Raw genomic sequence first — 20,539 nt, 5'->3', positions numbered from 1 at the left:
GAAAGAGTGGGACTAATGTTTGTCCCGAAGCTCGATCCACGTGGACCTTACGTGAAGAGGGAGGGTGTAGGGGGAGAGTCTCGTCCAGGCACAAAAACTCCCTCTCAGTTCCCCCCCGATCCTACGAGGACACCCGGTGCCACCAACGGGGAACTCGTAAAGGTGAAGGGACAGGCTGCTTCAAGCTATCCAACAAGTAGTATATAAACGTGGATCCAACCTGTGAACACGGGATGATGAGATACGAGTCGGGAGGGTAAAAGCAGACAGGGGGTGTAAGCCTGCCGACATGCTTCCCGAGGACCACTCGTGAAGAGGCACCACGGGGGAAAAGATAGATGGGGAACCCTGTCGACTCCAGCCGTATTTAGCCTCTCAATCTCCGCTGTGATCCTGGGACGACGGAAAACTCTTCTTTAAGAGCCAGTACCCTCCACAGGGATCACAGTGACAAAAATCATAGGATCCACGGAGAACAACGGACCGGGGGGGTTCTGGGAAGTAGCCCGGGGGTGGCAAGGGCCCGGAACCCAAAGACCGTCCGTGGAGGGGGTAGGTAGAAATATTTGTCCAAGGACGGGACAATTAGGCCTAAAATTCCCCCTCCGTTCTCAAACTAATTTAAGATAGGAATCGGGGAGTCCGATCGCGGATGTTGGCACAGGCGTGTGTACACCGAACACACATCCAAACCTGTGTCAGCGTTCCGTGGGCAAAGGACACCGATACCGAATAGCGTACGGGATAGCGACTAAGGACGCGTGGTCATAAACTGGACCGGGCGGATCTTCAACGAGAGGACACCGGAACAGAGGTAAGAGACACAAACGCCAGGAGCGCTCATTCGGGCCCGAGGGAAGGGGGGCGATGGCCGTTCCAGGTATTAAACCCTTTGGGGGCCTGGACGTGCCGCCTTGAGTAGATTAAAAACGCGTAGGGGCCCGAATGCGATTCCGGACAGCGGGGCATATACTGGCGAACCGAGTCCCGGAAGCGTGAAGAGCATGTCTTTGCGGGACCACGGCCCAACGAGCCCCGCGGTCATCGTATTCCGGAAGGCAGTTCTCACGAACGAGGCGCCGGACGTAAGGTATGGCATTACCGAAAATAGGCCCCACGTGCCGGTAAACACTCGTGACCCCGGAACACATATGTCGACGGGTCACGAAGGCGCCTGGCACACGCTGCAACGATCCGTGGTACGCCGGAGAGAGAGGGCGTCGACCATTAGGGAGGGGCGAGATTCGCGAACCCAGAACGCGGATGCTGGTCCCTGATGAAACTGATGTTTCCTCTTCGGAGAAACTTCGGCGAAGTCCGGTGGGCCACCGTTCGTGTCGCGTTCCTTCTAAATCTAGGGTGGGGGGAGGGCGCGACCTACTCTACTTCGTTTTCCATTTTTGTAAAATCACATACCCCGCTACAGATTTTAGACTAGATTCATACTGGCGGTGGATTCATTTATGGTCCACCGCGGCTCCCAGGGGAGGTGATCGCCGAACCCGACCACGTCTCTCCTTGAGGTCGGCTAGAACGGCCTCCCCATGTATCTCTATCGGAGTCCCGGGACTCTCTCCTTGTCCTTGAGGGGGGTGGTGGATTTGTAAGGGGTATCAGAGGAGGGGGGGCTCCTGAAATATTCAGGACATAGGCAGGTAGTACGATAGGGGGTTGAAACAGGCGACACAGCTCTCTCTCAATGATGGAACGTACGCAAGCACGATGATTCCACCCCTGGTACAGACTCGGTCTGTGGGTGAAGCAAAGAGTGAGCCGGTACTCACTTTTGGAGACGAAGGATCGGTTGCCCCGACGACCATATTCCATAGACACTCATTTAGGTAGGGAAGGGACGATCCTAGTGACTCTCTGCCCCCCGGCGAGTACTTCCTCGCCTCCATGTGGCCCGGGCCTAAAAAAGTTGGTCGGGTTGGAAAACTGGGGGAAATAATAGCCCCGGGTAATGCCCACGGCAGCCCCCCTGCTAACGTGGCGGGGGCTGTGTGATAGCCACCGGCGCCATAAGCCACGGCTGGGCCTTGGGGGGGAAATCGCACTTCCCCCCTCCCGGGAGACCGTTGTACCTACTACTACTACTGGGAGGGCAAGTAAGAGAAGGAAGAGTTCTCGCAGTTCGTCAGTCGAGACCAAGCAACGGGAACGCATCGAGCAATTAGAAAAGATGATCCAAGACGTACAACGTACCCGACCGTTGGGACAACGTTCGAACATACAGGCTGGGGATGACAAAATGATTCCTGTTTTCGATCCAGCGCAAGACGAACTGACGGTGGAACGATGGGTAGAGTACATCGACGAACTGGCTGAACAATATGAATGGGACGGGAGGTCTATCATGAGATTGATAGCAGGACGACTACGAGGCCATGCTCGCACGCGGTATGACACCACCAGACAGGTAACGGCTACATGGGACGACTGGAAAAGTGCTCTCCTCCAACTGTTCCGTAAGTCAGTACCTTTCGACAAATTATTTAAAGATGCCGCAAATTACGAGGCTACGCCGGGGCAATCGTTAGGTGATTACTGTTTTTCTAAGCTGAGTAAGATAAGGCTGTTAAATATTGCTATCCCCGATAATCATATTATCGACCTAGTTATCGGCGGAATAAAAGATGAAAGTATAGCGCGGACAATACGATCAGCCCAGCACACCGACGCTAATTCGTTGTACGCGTTTATGAATACCATGGGCGTAATACCGGCGGAAATCACTTTCCAAAAAACAGCTTTTGTTACAAAATTCCGGGATCGTTCACACAAACCGGGACCGTTGAATGCGCCTACAAAAGTAGATCAAAAGATAGACTGTCAATTAGCTGCGCGACCGGTAACATGTTTCAATTGTAACAAGATGGGGCATATCGCAAAGAATTGCGTTAAACCGCGAGTCGAGTGTACGAACTGCCAACGGCTAGGACATGCGAGCAATAAATGCCCATCTACCAGGAACGCTTGTGCAGTAACGGTATCGACAAATCCAAAAATCAACATTTATGAACAAAACGTACATATTAATAACTATAAAATAAAAGGGCTGATTGATACCGGCAGCGCCTGCACGATAATCCGCTCATCTCTTGTTACTAAATTCAATATGCACGTACACACTGCCACGACCGTCGCGTTGAAAGGATTTTCGGGACACACTGTTCTTTCAGATAAGATAGTACACATCAAATTACGAGTACAAGACGTGATCGCAAATGTAGACGCGTTAGTAGTACCAGACGAATTTGTGACACGCGATATAGTCATAGGCAGAGATTTCTTAGATCAGGAACACATCGTAATGATTAAGAAGCAACACCAGCTTGTGTTGAAGACTATCGGGAACACGGCGGAAGTCTTTGAGATAGTGGACGGAAAAGATCATAGCGGAGAACTCGACTTTGGGAATATTACCGCGTAGGAGAGACAGGACAGCATGAAATTGCTTGATGAATTCGGCGATAGAATATCTCGGTCTATGCGAGAGCTCGGTAAAACAAACACGGCGTCCCTTGTAATAAGATGCATGACAGATATACCGATAACTTACCACCCGTACCGTATGGCCGAAACAGAAAAAACAATTCTTAGGGATATGATAAAAGAATTACTGGACAACCAAATAATTCGGGAATCACACTCACCGTATGCGAGTCCGATTATCCTAATAAAAAAGAAAACCGGCGATTACCGGTTGTGTATCGTCTATCGCAAGTTGAATGCGATTACAATTAAGGATAGATACCCATTACCATTAATAGACGACCAGTTAGATCGGCTGGGCGACAACCGGTATTTTACAACGCTAGATTTAGCTTCGGGCTATTATCAAGTTCCGGTTGAAGAAACATCTATACCAAAAATAGCGTTCGTTACCCCTGAAGGGCACTACGAATTCTTACGGATGTCCATCGGCCTCACAAACGCCCCTGCAGTTTTTCAACGACTGATGGATTTAGTGCTAGGACCGCTAAAAAATACTATTGCCTATCCATACCTTGACGATGTTATAATTCCATCAAATAGCGTCGAGGAAGGTTTGCGGCATTTGCAAAGCGTCCTAGAAAAATTTCGAGCGCACAATCTTACGCTTAAAATAAGTAAATATGCGCTTTTCAAATCACGGATTGAAATGCCAGCTCCGACGACCGTAAAACAAATTAGGCAGTTACTGGGTTTGGCCAGTTATTTCCGAAAATTTATTCAGGGATTTGCAACACTTGTGGAGCCTCTCAGCAGACTTACTCGTAGGAGCGAACCATGGGTTTGGAGGGATCCGCAGGAACACGCGTTCCAAGAAGTAAAAAGTAGGTTAATGACTCGACCAGTCTTAGCGATATTCGATCCAACCCTGGCAACAGAATTGCATACGGACGCCAGCTCGTTAGGCGTAGGCGCCATGTTAATGCAGCGTAAGAATGACGGAAAAATGGTAGTTGTAGCGTATTATAGTAAACAAACTACGTCTGATCAGCGGTGCTACCATTCGTATGAATTCGAAACGATGGCGGTAGTATTCGCGTTACGGCATTTTCGGGTATACCTATTAGGGCTCCATTTTAAAGTCATCACTGACTGCAATGCACTACGGACTACACTCACAAAAAGGGACTTGCTACCTCGCGTAGGGCGATGGTGGCTTGAAGTTCAAGATTTCATGTTCGACGTTGAGTATCGTCCAGGAACTAGAATGGCACACGTGGATGCGCTAAGCCGCAACCCGATGTCTGTCGAATTAGAAGTCGACCGTATAGATTTGACCGAAGCTGACTGGATACTGGCCGCACAACTACAAGACGAACAATTGAGTAGAATCAGAACTATGTTGGCAGGCAAGCGGACAAATGACAGTAAGCAGTACTTCGATAGCTACACCATTAAGAATGACAAAATTTACAGGCGCTTAGAAGATGGATCTAAGGCATGGATGGTACCTAAAAATGCTAGGATGCAAATATGTAGTTATGTCATGACGACGCAAGACACTTGAGCGTAGAAAAGACCTTGGAGAGGGTTAAACAAAATTATTGGTTCGCCGGAATGAGAAGATTCATCCTTAAATATGTACGAGCGTGTCTGAGTTGCGCGTACTATAAGAACACGAAAGGAAAGAGACAATGTAAATTGAATCCGATTGAGAAAGTTCCTATGCCATTTCACACAATACACATTGACCATGTAGGGCCTTTTGAGATTATTGGTGATAGTTGACGCTTTCACTAAATTTGTCATCATTGAGCCCCTGAAAAATCAAAAGACACGGTCCGTTGCGAAAAGCCTAATGAACATTATATATCTTTTTGGATGCCCAACTAGAATAATTAGTGACCGTGGGACAGCTTTCACTTCAAGGTCGTTTAGAACCTTCTGCGAAGCATATGGGATCAAACATATACTTAACGCAGTTGCCACTCCAAGGGCTAACGGACAATGCGAACGATATAACAGGATAATAATAGCAGCTCTAGCCACGACAACTGCAGGCACGGATCCGTCGCACTGGGACGACTACGTCAAAAGAGTTCAGAGCACGCTGAACACGTGCTTGAACAAAGGCATAGGCACGACACCTGCCAAGGCACTCATTGGTTATGAAACAAAGAGTCCCGCGGAAGGATGGTTGTTAAGTAAGGTGCAGGAGGAGATAGATCGCGTGGACGTACAGCAGCTTCGAGAACAGATGCAACGGCATATTTCGGTGTCGCAACGGAAGCAGAAAGAATATTACGACAAGACACGAAGGACGGCAACCATTTACAACAGCGGCGATCTCGTCATGTTGGAAGTGACGAGTGAAGGGGCTACTGGGAGTAGCCGAAAATTGCTAGCTAAGTTTAAGGGACCTTTTCGAATCATCAAAGTCCTGCTAAACGATCGGTACGAGGTGGAGGATCTGAGGGAAGGATCGAGAGGCAAACGTACCGTAGCCGCTGCCGATAGGCTGAAACGGTGGATAACGGTGCAAGACGGTACCGACGGCGCAGAATCTGACGAGTAAGAAGTTGAGTACATTTACTCTAAAATGTATTCGCGCAAACAAGCCATCGCGATGTCATCCGGAAATGCCTGCGAAAGCTCGCTCCAGAAAAGAGGGGCAGGGGCCCGTTTTTTTGCAATTGGCAATTAAGTGGCTTCGGCAAGTCTCACTTGTCGCTCAAGCTAGGCAAACGTTGCCACTCCTTGAAGTACAGCGAACGTCGCTCAAACTAGGCAAACGTAGCCGCTCCCCGAAGTACAACGAACGTCGCTCAAGCTAGGCAAACGTTGCCATTCCTGGAAGTAGGGCGAACATCGCTCAAGTTAGGCAAACGTTGCCACTTTACCGGGTGAAAAGAAAAAAAAAAGAGAAATAAAATGAAGCCAGGAAATTAAAGTCCCGAGGAAAGATCATTTTCTCTCTCCACTTACTTCTGCAAGAATAAGTCCATTTCATGTTTAAATATATGCTCACGCTATTAAATATGGCTCATTATGGGAGTTTTGTCACATGTCAACGTTGTTTTTTTTTGTAGACTCTATGTCTGAGGACAGATCAATTGCAGGATGGACAGGCACACTTTGTCGTTGGTCGTCGGCTGTGACGGTCATAAACCAGCTCTCAATTCTTAGGCAGGGTTATCGATATATGTATACATATGAGTGTATTATTTTTCTAACAATAAAGAGACGGTAAAATCGCAGCCTTTCACGTATAACCTTCTTCTCTAACATTAGTCAAGGAAAATAAAATTTTGTTATATCTAGACGGTATTTTAGTAGCGACAAAGACAATCGAAGAACACATTGTAATTTTGTAAGAAATTTTCCGTTTAGCCGCGCAAAAGGATTTACAGTTTCGTTTGGATAAGTGTTCGTTTTTTTATCGCGAGGTTACATATCTCGGCTATTTAATTAATGAATTTGGTGTTCGTCCCAGTCGAGGCGGTATCGAGTCCGTTCTGGATTATCCGACTCCCCGAGTGGTGAAGGACGTGCAGCGTTTCGTGGGCCTTGCGAGTTATTTTAGGCGTTTTATACCGAATTTTTCTATTATAGCGAAACCACTGTACGAGTTATTGAGAAAGGGTGCGTCTTTTAGATTCGGCTCAGAAGAAAACGAAGCTTTTACGTGTTTAAAGGGTAAATTGGCAACCGAACCGGTTTTGGCTATTTACTCCCCCGATTTTAAAACAGAATTGCACTGCGACGCCAGCGCAAATGGGTTCGGCGCGGTGTTAATTCAGAAACAAACTAACGGTTTTTTTCGACCTGTATTTTATTTTAGCAAGCGGACTATGATAGCAGAATCAAAATATTCAAGCTTCGAATTGGAATGTTTAGCCGTGATTCATGCCGTTAAGAGATTCCACATTTATCTCTACGGTGTTCGTTTCAAGATTATCACAGATTGTGACAGTTTCCGTCTCACGTTGAGTAAACAAACAGTCAATCCACGTATCGCGCGTTGGGCGATCTTCTTACAGAATTACGATTACGATATCGAGCACCGAGCCGGGATAAAGATGGCACACGTAGACGCTTTAAGTCGCTGTGGCAGTGTCCTGGTTTTGGAACCAAACACCTTTGAATACGTTTTGTCACTCAAACAAACTCAAGATGAGGAAATCAAAAAAATTAGAGAGCCATTGGAGGAAGGAGAGAAAAATATTACGAGTTGCGTGACGGTTTGGTATATAAAAAATTTGACGACGGTAGACTATTGTTTTATGTTCCACAGTCGATGGAAAGTAATGTATAATAATTAGGACGTGCCACGACGACCTAGGCCATTTAGGAACCGACAAAGTAGTCGAAAATATTTCTAGAATTTATTGGTTTCCGGGTGTGCGCAAAAAAGTGAAAGCCTATATCGGAAACTGTTTGAAATGTATAGAGTTTTCGCCTTTTAGTGGAAGAGTCGAGGGATATTTACATAGTATAAAGAAAGATAACGTCCCATTTCAGACACTACATATCGATCATTTAGGTCCGCTTGAGAAAAGCAACGGTATGAAACACATATTATCGGTGATAGACGGTTTTACAAAATTTATTAAGCTCTATCCGTGTAAATCGACAACATCAAACGAATCAATTAAGCACTTAAAAGACTATTTCCGAAGTTATAGCAAACCCCGTCGAATAGTCAGTGACCGCGGAACTTGTTTTACGTCCGGTGCGTTTAAAGATTTTTTGAAGGAAGAATCTGTCGAGCAAGTTTTGATAGCGACTGCGACACCCCGCGCAAACGGACAAGTAGAGCGATTCAACCGCGTTATTGCGCCCATGCTGGCGAAATTATCGGAAGACCCAGACAAATGGTTCAAAATTTTGGATAAAGTAGAGTTCGCGTTAAACAATTCCGTTTGTCGGTCGACTGCCGAAACACCGAGTCGTTTGTTGTTTGGAATGAACCAGTTAGGTCTCGTTAACGATAAGTTACGATTAGAATTAGATGCGAATATCAGCGTAGAGAGGGATTTGTCTGCGTTTCGCGACGCTGCTTTCAGGAAGATTGAAAAATGTCAGCTCGAAAACGAAAGATTGTACGACTGGAAGCGAAAACCAGCGATAGAATACCAGGTTGGAGATAATGTTGTAATTTCAAATCACGTTGTTGCGCCTGGTGTAAATAGAAAGTTACTGCCGAAATTCAAGGGACCATACGTTGTGACGAAGGTACTTGACAACGACCGATATGTCGTTAGTGATATCGAAGGATTTCAGAAATCGCGCGTACCGTTCACCGGAATTGTCGGTCCCGACCAAATTAAACGTTGGTCTCGCGAGGTAACCTAAGGCTACTTGTAAATTAGGATAGGTTATACCTAGAATGGATAAGTTTATATTTACATTTATGCGTTACCCTTATGTCTATATTTATATTTACAGTTATACGTTTATATTTCGAGCAAACCGAGAAGTTGCGTAAATTGTGTTTTGTTATCGGGTCATATCGGTTAGGAAGTTGCATAAATTTATGGTTAAGATAAGTTTGTACGGAGTACGTTGCCGTGTATCGTACCGTGACCGCGGTCGGTCACCAATGTCAGGAATGGCCGAGCTGTAGGCGATACGATGTTTCTCGTTAACGAAACCGTTCGCTACGCGATACTTTGTCGCGGAAGACGACCGTTGGCGGCTGTGTACTGTGTAGTCATCGACGCTCGCTCGAAACCGAGCGTCGTATTCGTTCTTTGTTGCGTCGATGACCGTCCTTTTGTCGAGTCAGTCGTCGAGTGGATGCTATGGAGATCGGACACGCAGTGTTAAATAAATAACCATTTACGATTCACACCGTCTCTCCCCTCTTTACCTACAATTTAGATTGAAGATTTTATTAATTACTGACATTTGCCACAAGAATAATGAAAATTAAAGTCAATTTGAGATTAAAGTTTAATTAGAGTCTTTCGAAGTAGGCATGACTATTTGTTGTTCGAGGTGTTAGTAGATTAATTACTCAATCGTAATACGTTACTTGCATACAATATTGATATCAAAATAGTGTACATTTTTGTAAATTTTTTGAATCTCTCTGCAAAAATCAATGATGCAGCTGAAGAAATATGCAAATGCAAATTGATACTTCATATTGATAGCAACTTTTCAAGTAGAGTCGCCGTTAATTCGTTATTTCTATCTCTACACGAGTACAATTTCAATTTCGATGCAGTAATTTATGATTATTTCGATTTTAATACTTTTATTATGTTAAATATTGATTATTGCATATCACAAATGAACTAATAAAGTCGCGATAAAATCTATTCTTGTTTTAGCTTTGCACAGAGACATAATTCATTTTTTGCTTAAATTCATTTGCTTAATAGTCGAGTCTACCGTTCTAGTAAATTCATTTTTTTCGATAATAAAGACTGATTCTTAATATTTTGTGTGTACTAATCCGTTTCCTTTTCAGCATCTTATCCAATGAATATCCAATGAATTAGTTTGTTTCGGGTTATCTACAGAAATTTCGACAATGAACACAAGTTTGTCGACATGAGAAGATAATACCTTGAGTTTTCTGTTTCAGGTTAGGTATCGTCGTGGGATTTAATTTCAACTCCACCGAAATAAAATGTCTATAAAACCATGTTATTATATTATTTAGTCTTATTATGTATATGTTGTTATTGATATTCTTATTGAAATTTATGTAAAATGAAATGTCCGTAACCATATTTTATTGTGATAAATACTTTGAATATCTATTATCGAATTAAAATACGTATAAAAATATATCGATATACTTTTATGCTTATTACATGTTGTTATTGAAATTGTTATTGCAATTATTATTCAAATTTATGCATAATGAAATGTCCATTAACATGTTTTGTTGTGATCTTTTAAACTTCTGTTTCAGGAATCGTCGTATTATCAAATTTCTTTGACTTTCTGTTTCAGGAATCATCGTATGAAGACATCACATATGAAGAGCAATAATAATCTCTTGTTCTAATCTTTCAGGGTTTGTTTCAGAAATCTTCATATGAAGACCAATAATAACTAATGTAGTTTAACGTAGTTCATCATAGACTTAATGACTGCTTGGTACATAGAATATTAAGTGCGTAAACAAAATGATCGATGGAACTTTTCTCATTCCATCTATCTCATTCGTTTCAGTTTAAGATATTCTAACATATCCCGAGTAATTATTCAATCACTTAACTTCAATTTTTTTCGGTGTAATTTTGTTCGGACCGATCACCTTGCGATATAGGCAGGTGAATCGGCCGTCGTGTTTGCACATTAGTGCAAATTGACCGGATTCCCTAACTGTATTGCCCTCCCGCGTCATACCCACGCTGCACGCTGATCCGTATTACCGTGTCGATTCCATGCGGCAGTCGGAATATCCGGTGTACAGGATCGGTACATTGCGTTGGGATTTTACACCGATGACGCTGCGTGATTCCGATTCGTCCATTTGGTTACAGTGTCACAGTTGCGAAAGATCAACGTTTCGTATTCGATCGTGTGCGCCGGGTATGACGTCGGCCTAGTGTGGTGTTCCTGTGGAAGCACGTCGGGCTAAAGGTACATTTATACACCGGGCCCGTAAAACGGTTCGACCCGTGGTTTAAATGTGCCGGATCTTCCCGAACGGAGATGACAACGACGTGCGGCTGGAATCCCTGCAACGGGGGGCTGGGAGAAAGGAAACAGACACGTGAACGCGACAGTCGAGTCTATCTTTTTTCATTCTGAGACAACGATCTCTCTGAATATACATACTCACCTTCTGAGAGTAGGTATACGTAGTATATATACCCTCCCTTTATTTTTCGAATAAATACGCGGTATATTAGTGTTTAGTGTATGTTGTTTTATGTTACTAGCATTAAGAATATTAAGATTATCTTCAATAGTATGCCAGTACATATTACGATTAATATGGCCTCTGTACTATGGAATTTGGAGTATTATCCCTTTCAGGCCTGAGTTTCCCAAATATTTCAATACGCATTTTAACTCAGTAGGTTGTTTAGATAGTTTTTTGAAGAAAAAAAAAGAATTTTGTAAGAAAGTTCATCTACACTCTACACAAATGTGACCACCAGGTCTGAAAGGGTTAAGATAGTAGTTCTAAGCTGAAGAACGAAGACATCCGACGAGGGAACTTAGTTTTTTATAGGTTTAGGCTCAAGAAAGAAGTCATCCGCCTAGGGATTTTAGTACCGGTAGTATTAGATAATTAAAATATAAGTTATTTATAAGGTTTATTGTGAAAGGTGGATAGATGCGGAACTTGGGATTCCATCTACCTGTCTTGGGCCTCCACTCGCAGCAACTATATAAATAAATGTATATATGTATATTGAAGTATGTATGTATATGGCAATATTCCTGGAATTCTGGCCCTCTATAACCCCGAAGGTGCATAAACGAGCGCTTACCATATGACATGCAACAATAATATTTCGTTTGCTCCTCGTTAATAGGTTGTTATTGAGATATCTGACTATTGATTAATGTAAAATTAATTGATTGATTTATATAAATTTTAATATCAATTAAACAATTTAATTGATTAATATAAAACAGATCGGGTGCAATTTTTTGGTGCTATAATATTTGTGTAAAAAGGCCATTTACTACTTATTTTGTTAACAACAAGTTTTTGCTTTTTCTTTTGTGAATATCTCATTAATTATTAACGGTGCTGTGGGAGCAATTTCAGATTCGGAAGGATCTAATTGGGAGCAATTTTTTGAGATATAAATCCGGTGTCTCTAAATTAAGTGTCTCTAATTCTCGAAATTCGAAACTTTCTTGGGTTTCGAGGGGTTTCGAGAAACTCAACTCTAAAGAAAAACACCCCTTTTTTTATGATTTCTCTCTATACATACTTCGTTATCAATATTTAAAAAAAAAAATGGTCATATTAAAGTCAATCTTATATCAGCTTTTTATTGTTATGTACTAAAACCTAGGCAAATGTGTATTTCCATGTTTACTGATATTGACTATGAAACGTTTACATAAGTAGAATATTGATCGCAAAAAAAGAATAATATGGTACGAGAATTCTAATTATGAATAATTAATGACATTGGTCATGCTTGGATCGTAAATCTGCGTAACATAACTGCACGAAAGTATTATTTATTAACGTGAAGAATTGCGCCACCGTAAAGTCGCAGGCTTTAGTACAGCTGCAGCATAGGCATGCACTTCATTTGTTTATTACATCTGTTGAAACGTACAAAAATGTATAATAATGTGAAGAAATTGTAATATTTGTGCTTAACGAATAAGGAGTGTGTAACAATTAAACCTGACTGTAGAAAAATGATAAATTAGAGGTAAAATTGAATAGTTACATATAACAGTCAGCGGACAATGATTCTTGTTAGTGCGTTTGGAATCATTCTAATTATATTTGGTTTACTTCTTTGGTTTGAAGAATATTTGATGTCTTACATACTCTTTTCTACACGAGCGGTATGTTGTATTACTACTTCTTATACATACCATCAATAATGAATAATTAAATGAATTATAAGTATAATTGTAGAAAGACATAATGGATAGGAAAGGATGTCTAAAAAAATTGATTATCAGTATTTAAAACTCAAATGTATAATTTTTTAAATTTTCTTCTGGTTTTTCATGCTTTATACAAATTATCCTAAAAATATCTGGAGTGAGGATTATTATAATTTTCAGCAAATGTCATAATTAAATTTTTTTAAAAATTCAATACAAATTATGAAGCAAAAATTTACAGGAAGTAGTACTTATTAAAGGCACCGCTGCGTATGAAGCATGGATATCGCCTGTACATCTAACATATGCCTGTTATATATTTAATGTTACTAATCCTGACGAAGTCATGCAAGGAGAAAATCCGAATCTGATTGAATATGGGCCTATTGTTTATGAGTAAGTACGAAATATTTTTTAATTAGATTAATGTTTTACATTCTCACAAAGTTTGTTACTTGTGTTAACGACTAATCTCTGACTTCTGCTAAATTTATAGACGGCATATAATATGGTCGTAGGAACATTTTGTAACAACATTATATAGTTAACTTATTAAAAAACATATACGAATATACAAATCTTGAAACACTTGCTAGAGTGATGATTAATTTGAATAATAATATCTGTTTATTAACGTAATGTAATTTAAGAAAATAGATAAAATTATTTAACTATACAACTATGTGTACCGTTAAGTAAATCACTATTTCTTAATGAAATTGCAGCAAATATTGTTAAGGGTGCGTATGTTTTTATTTTTTTATAAACAAATGTGAAATTTGGTAAACAGAACAGAGGATCCTTTATTGGTACACATAATATATTTAAAATTTTGTAATTTCTTCCTCCTTTATTATAATCGATTAATAAGTCCGCAAATAAAATTTACTTCTTCATTCGCGTATCCATAGTGAAGTCATGAAGAGGAATATACTAGATATTGATGAAGAGGCGGACGAAATTAAATATACAACAAAAGCGATGTTCACTTTTAACAGACACAAAAGTGTGAATGTATCTTCTAGTGACAAAGTTACGATGTTAAATCCAGCATACGTAGGAACTATACTCATGGTAAGAAAATCAGGGCATAACATTAACGTTTCTATTCCTGACGAACATCTATCTTTTACAATTAGTAATTATCAAAAAAATATAAAAAATCAATTTAATTACTGTTGCTGACAATTTAAGTTTGTTCTTCCAAAAGTTTGTGCAATGCTTTGTTGTATCGACTGTGTGATTTCGTACATTGAACTGTTTTTATCGTAAAATCAATACAATTGACAACGTAATTAATCCTGAAAATTACCGTCTACACTAATTAAAACGCTTTCTTTTCTTACAAACACCGGCGATGACGGAAAAGTTAATGAAACAAAGAATGAAAATCAGGTTCACTGGAGCTCACTTCGTTTTTAGATTTTTATTTGTGATCATGTGAGAATAATATTATTTACTTCGTGGATTTCGGAAATCCACAAACCCCAAAAGAAAATATTATTCACGCGTTAAAATGATGATTCTTTGTGCATGGGTGTAACCAGGTTATCAGTCGGGGGGGGGGGGGCAAAAATATTAACACATCGATTGTGACAGTGAAAAAGGCTGTATGTAGCCAGACATACTTTATTTTGTTTTTAATGTCATAGATCGTTGAAAATGTATGCGTTTTGTTAATAGAGGCTGTTGGTCGTGTTTTAAATTGTACTGCAATATTAAATATTACGCACAAATTTTATAACTCTGGAAAGGGTGGGGGGGGGGGCAAAATCCAATGTTTTTCTTGTAGGATGGGGCAAAAGCCCCTTGGCAACGCCCATGTTCTATGTGTATAATTAACAACACTTTCAAGAATTTCTAAGTTAATTGAACAAAACAAAACATTTATAAATGCATACCTTATTCTCCTTATTTCAAATTAAACACTGCTCAAAACAATTAGAAGATCATCCATTGCATTTACTGTGTCCGTCAATACCACGTATAAGTCCTGAAAATTCTATTATGGAATTGAAACTTGATATTGGTATTGTACGCAAAAAATGTAAATATATCAGACCCATAAGCATTTGTTTCGTTTCTTTGGATTAGGTGAAGCAATAGGAGTTCACACGTTAGAGATTTTTTAATTGTTTTGGGCAGGGTACTTCGTATCAGAAAAAAGAATATGAAAATTATGATAAGGAACTGTGATAAACGGAGATAAGTGCACATGAACTAGGTAAATATGTAGCGCTGTTTTTATTAAAAATGAAATTCTACACAAAAGAAACTTATTTTATATTTTCTGCTTATTTCTATGTAAAATCGATATTTCTCTTTCAAACCTTTCAATTTTTTTGAATTTTTCAAAATAATTTAACGTAACAGAGTCAGGACATTTGAATATTGTTCATAAAAAAATATCAATTTAACGTTATTAATAAAGTAATTTCCTATAAAACTTTTTTGAACAGTTATCGAGTTTACCTCCTAACTTTATGCAAAAATACGGCAACAGTATACCAAAGCTTTTTCCAAATCGTAGTAGTATTTTCTTAAAAGCACGTCCTCAAGATATACTTTTTAATGGAGTGAAAGTTTCGTGCAATGAAAAAAAATTTCCGGAATTGAATCTCATATGTAAGACGTTGAAAAGTAAACGACCGCCAGTATTAAGGGAAGGTGCCAAGGAAGGAGTTTATCTACTTAGTATGTTTCAAAAGGTAAGATTAAATATCGAGAATAAATAAAAGTATAATATGAGGACATATTCAATGTTATGTATCCCTTAAATACTTATATGACTATGTATTACAATCTAATGCAAAGTTTTAAAGCTTTAATGTTTGAGTATCTTCAATTCACAGTAAGTGACACATTATTTCCATAACGGTACCAAAAAAATAATATTCAGTTGGTTATTAAAAGCGTTACAATAAACATACATAGTTGTTGTCGGATTATTCGTCTCAAGGACGAGCGATCTGTAATTAGGGGTTAACAGAAGTATTGAGTTATATAAATAATACAAAAAGTACAGAGCCATTCATAAATTCGTATCAAAATTTAAAGAATGAAAAAACAGTAGGAAGTATATTGCATACACTTCAGATTTACACATGAAAATAAGAATGCTAATATGGCTATTAGATAAACAATACTATTCATGGACCATACACGGTTAACAGAGGTGTAAAAAATATAACGTTATTGGGTGACACGACATCTTACATGGGTGAGAGAGTGCAACAGATATGGGGTTCTGAAAGTTGCAATAGTGTAAGAGGAACCGATACGATTACATGGCCACCATTAGTAACACCATTGCCTTTCGTGTCAACGTTTATAGGGGACTTATGCAGGTATAGTAAAATTTTCAATGTACCAAAGATTGTTTCCATGAAACAGTTAAATAACGTTGTAATGACTATCGACTAAACATAATATGTACTGAGCAATCATTTGTAAATTTTTGGGAAAATACGATTAAAACGTAGTGTTATGCCGTATGGCATTATAATCTTGCCATTATACATGAAAATATTAACTTTTTCTAAAAGTCATTTGTGTGTTATACTTGGCTGCTATTGGTGATAGGAAAAAATGCATCAGGCCAAAATTATTTGGTATCGAGGGACTGATCATCCGATGTTACTAGTTTTTTGATAGGTGGAGGCGTCAAGGAGATATGAAGGTCATCTCTGTTTTTTTAAATGGAACGGTATGTTTTTTACTTACATTCTGATAGAGTATTTCAAGATGAATACAATGACCTATTGGAAAGGTCATTCATGGTCTGGGTTAAGCCAATTGTGATGGAAAATAATTTACTTACCTTTCCAATAGGTCATTGTATTCGTCTTGAAATACTCTATCAGAATGTAAGTAAACAAATATACCGTTCCATTTAAAAAAACAGAGATGACCTTCACATCTCCTTGACGCCTCCGCCTATCAAAAAACTAGTAACATCGGATGATCAGCCCCTCGATACCAAATAATTTTGGCCTGATGCATTTTTTCCTATCACCAATAGCAGCCAAGTTATTCAGGTGGCCGGTTTTACGTGCCTCACCCTGTATAAAATTTCAATCAATCTTGTTGATAGACCTTGTATAAGACTTCCCCATATTTTTTAAATATTGAATATACTTATTAATACATAGTATAATTATACGTAACTAATGTGTGTAACACGTGTATTATACAAACGATAGGAGCCTGCAAGCTGATTATGACAGTGATATTTCGATACACGGTATGACCGGATCGAAATTTGTAATGAAGGAACGCGTTTGGTACCTAAACGAGTCGCAGTGTTACTGTCCTGTAGTGAACAAGAAAGTGGAATGCTTGCCGCTAGGCTTGGTCGATTTATCAAAGTGTCAGGTAACTTTGTAATTAATTGTTATCAGACTGCGGATATTCATGCAAATATAGATTCCTATATTTTAATTTACCGAAACTGAAATCAAATAGAAAATCATCTACTCTATTAAGAACTCTTAGGTTCTAAACAAAATAAAAACATCCATTGTACTTTATTAAACTGTTTGCTTTATTGAACTTTTGATACCTGAATCTACTGCAAATGCATGAAATTCACAATTTAATAACGATATACAGTTTATTTCATTTAGTGCTCGACGATTTACAGGAAGCACCTGTAATATTTTCGGAACCGCACTTTTTGCACGGTGATGTGGAACTTCTAACGTATGCCCGTGGTTTAAAACCCGTCGAAAACCTTCATTCGACGTACATTGTCATCGAACCACATACCGGAGTCCCACTTTCGGGGGCAAAGAAATCACAATTAAACATGAAACTGACTAAGCAACCAGTGGATCTTCTCTCTAATGTCAGCGAGGGATATTTCCCTCTCGTATGGTGCGAAGAAGTAAGAATTTTTGAGACATAATCGTGCATTAATATTTCAAAACTCGTACTTTTCTCTACCAATATACATAATACACACCTACATAACTTAAACAAAACTAGAAAGTATTCAATTACATGATTGTAAAGAAATTTTCTATACTGCATTAATCATTTTAATTAACCTATTATATTTAAAGAGTATACAACATACACTCCCGCTCATAAGTTTCCGGGCACTTGTAGATTCGTATGTAGTAACTGTACATAAATGATACTGAAATTTGTAAATTAATATTTAATGTCGATTTTTCTAACGTTTTCATTACGTAAATGTGTTTAGAAATTTAAATCATGCACTTAAAATACTCAGCAATATTGTATTAAAGTTAAATATGTGATCCCATGGTGTACACGCGGCTTGTAGAATAACATTGCTTTAATGAATAGGTATAATCTCTCTATCAGTTCTTGGATTGTCAGTAAATTATCGTGTCTTAATATTCAGAGGAACCCTTTATATCTTATGTCCTAGTTTATGTTAAGAATCTGAATCTGAAGAACATTTTAGTAAAAGCTCATAGACTACCTGTGAACAATGCTGGCAGCCAGTTCTCCGACTCTCCGGAGACACTGAAAGACTTTGTCACAAATGTCGTAGGTGTAGACGGCCCTTAAAGGACGCCAATTATTCAATATTATTTGAAAAGTTTCTGTACAAAACTGGGTTTTGTTATATCACCATACTCTGTTATGGGTAGCTATAATACAACATTAACAAAAAGAAATAAAATCAGTTTAGGAGCATACATGATTTAAATTACGTTCTATTAAAAATAAGCAATTGTCCGGGCACTATGGAGTGACAGTATATGCGTGAGACTCTGACTTTTTAAAAAATATATATTACTAGAAAATAACACTAAGAGAATTTAAAAACAATTTTCATTGTTCAGAATATTTTATTTTCTTGATTTTTTTCTTTCCAAAGTATGTGATCTCTTTTCGTCACTTCGTTGTTTATCAAAATATGTATACACGTCTATAAACACAGGATTTTATCGTATTATAAGTAGAAATTTAAAATAAACTAGAAGATAATTAAACGGAGAAATATTTTACAGGGAAGTACGCCAACATTAAAGGTAGTGGGGTTATCGTATCAAACGATGCGATCGGTACGTCTCGCCATGTTTCTGCAACGTTTGCCTTTAATCGTTGGTATTTACATGGTCTCTGTCAGCTTATTTCTATGTAAGAATACACGATCCAAAGTGGAACCGACGCGTTCAATGATACGATCAACACTAATGTCGTCGGACCAGCAACCATACAATTATTCGCACAGGCCACCACGATGGCATACAAACGCGTTCGAGAGATTTCAACGCATGTAGGTACCCTGATTCGTAGAATGGAAAACATTCACAAACGAAATAACGACCTATGTAAAATTAACGGCAAATACTTATTCTTGTCAATTGCTTAAACATTTTCGTATTACAATTAGATGTATCAATACTTAATCCACTATCTCTTAAATAACAAAAAACCCCTTACAATTGATCAAACTGAAGGCTTGAAAGATATTTTAAATTTCAAGAGTATTCTCAGCTTATTGAACAAATAGTCGTTTGCACATTTTTTTGTATACCTAGTGAAATATTCTCGTAACTGTTAAATCCTCTGTAAAGTTGATGAGAAGAGTTTAACAAATTTTCATTTTATATCGAGTTTTATCCGAATAGGAAACATTTATAAAATTAACTATTTTATATAAAGGCATTATAATTGCACCATTTGCTTACTGGTAAAGTGATTATTACTAATTATACTGTACCCTGTATTTACAAGGGCTGACACATTGGCAGTCACACAATATAATATTTGTAACCATCATCGGAAGTATAACATTACAATTAAATATTTTCATATACTACATGTTTATACACGAGCAGGTAAATCCTTGTTTTTCCTTGTATAAAAAATAATTAAGTACATATTCAAGTCATTCATTTTCGTTGTTAATGTTTACTGCTACTCTTGAGTACGACCACAGATATATATTACTGAAGATATATATAACTGTATATATATTACTGAACGATCGTCGCGTCGTCAGCGAACTCTTAACCCATTGACGAACGCAGGTTTTAAGGTCCTTACATAGCTATCGTCGTGTTTCAATTAAAAAATTTAAATCGTTATAAATAGACGAAGTCATATTCTTATTTTTCCTAAGCAACCTGCACAATTGAGAAAAAAATGAATATTTGAAACGGTAATCTCAAAAATTGCGAATCAACGTCGTCAGTGGATTAAGGTACGTTTTCGCATGACAAGTCATGGCTTTTGCTGTCATGGCACAATGACACGGCGTCGAGTGAAGTAGTTCATGCAGTTGTCTGCGTTTGTTATCGAAATTATAACTTTTGAAAGCTACTGAATTAGTAAGAAATTCATTATACTATAACATAATAGGCAATCTACCTATAAACACTACAAATTGTATAAACACGGTCAAGACAATGGACAATATAGTTTTCACCACGTACAATAGGCGATAGTGTCTGAAAAATGTTACATAACAATTACAATGCTCTGATTTTGTGACTTTAAAGTCGCAACACGAAATCCAATAGCACAACATTTTAGTTTTCATGACAACAAGAGTCATGATATT

At 38.8% G+C, this 20,539-nt stretch overlaps 1 protein-coding gene across 1 annotated transcript; it reads left to right on the top strand.

The window, feature by feature from the left end:
- Nucleotides 1-8,277: 8,277 nt before the first annotated feature.
- On the top strand, nucleotides 8,278-19,294 carry LOC107193383 (sensory neuron membrane protein 2-like). The gene is made up of 8 exons (XM_015582823.1): nucleotides 8,278-8,670; nucleotides 13,235-13,389; nucleotides 13,905-14,067; nucleotides 15,453-15,701; nucleotides 16,129-16,340; nucleotides 17,196-17,367; nucleotides 17,636-17,878; nucleotides 18,981-19,294. The coding sequence occupies exons 1-8, from the start codon at nucleotides 8,278-8,280 to the stop codon at nucleotides 19,251-19,253; spliced, it is 1,860 nt and encodes a 619-aa protein (XP_015438309.1). The 3' UTR covers nucleotides 19,254-19,294.
- Nucleotides 19,295-20,539: the final 1,245 nt, after the last annotated feature.

This window comes from Dufourea novaeangliae, unplaced genomic scaffold, assembly GCF_001272555.1.
Source record: "Dufourea novaeangliae isolate 0120121106 unplaced genomic scaffold, ASM127255v1 scaffold27, whole genome shotgun sequence".
In the NCBI taxonomy this organism is placed as follows: domain Eukaryota; kingdom Metazoa; phylum Arthropoda; class Insecta; order Hymenoptera; family Halictidae; genus Dufourea; species Dufourea novaeangliae.
Note: the sequence above shows the minus strand (reverse complement) of the source record. Positions and strands in the feature narration are given on the sequence as shown.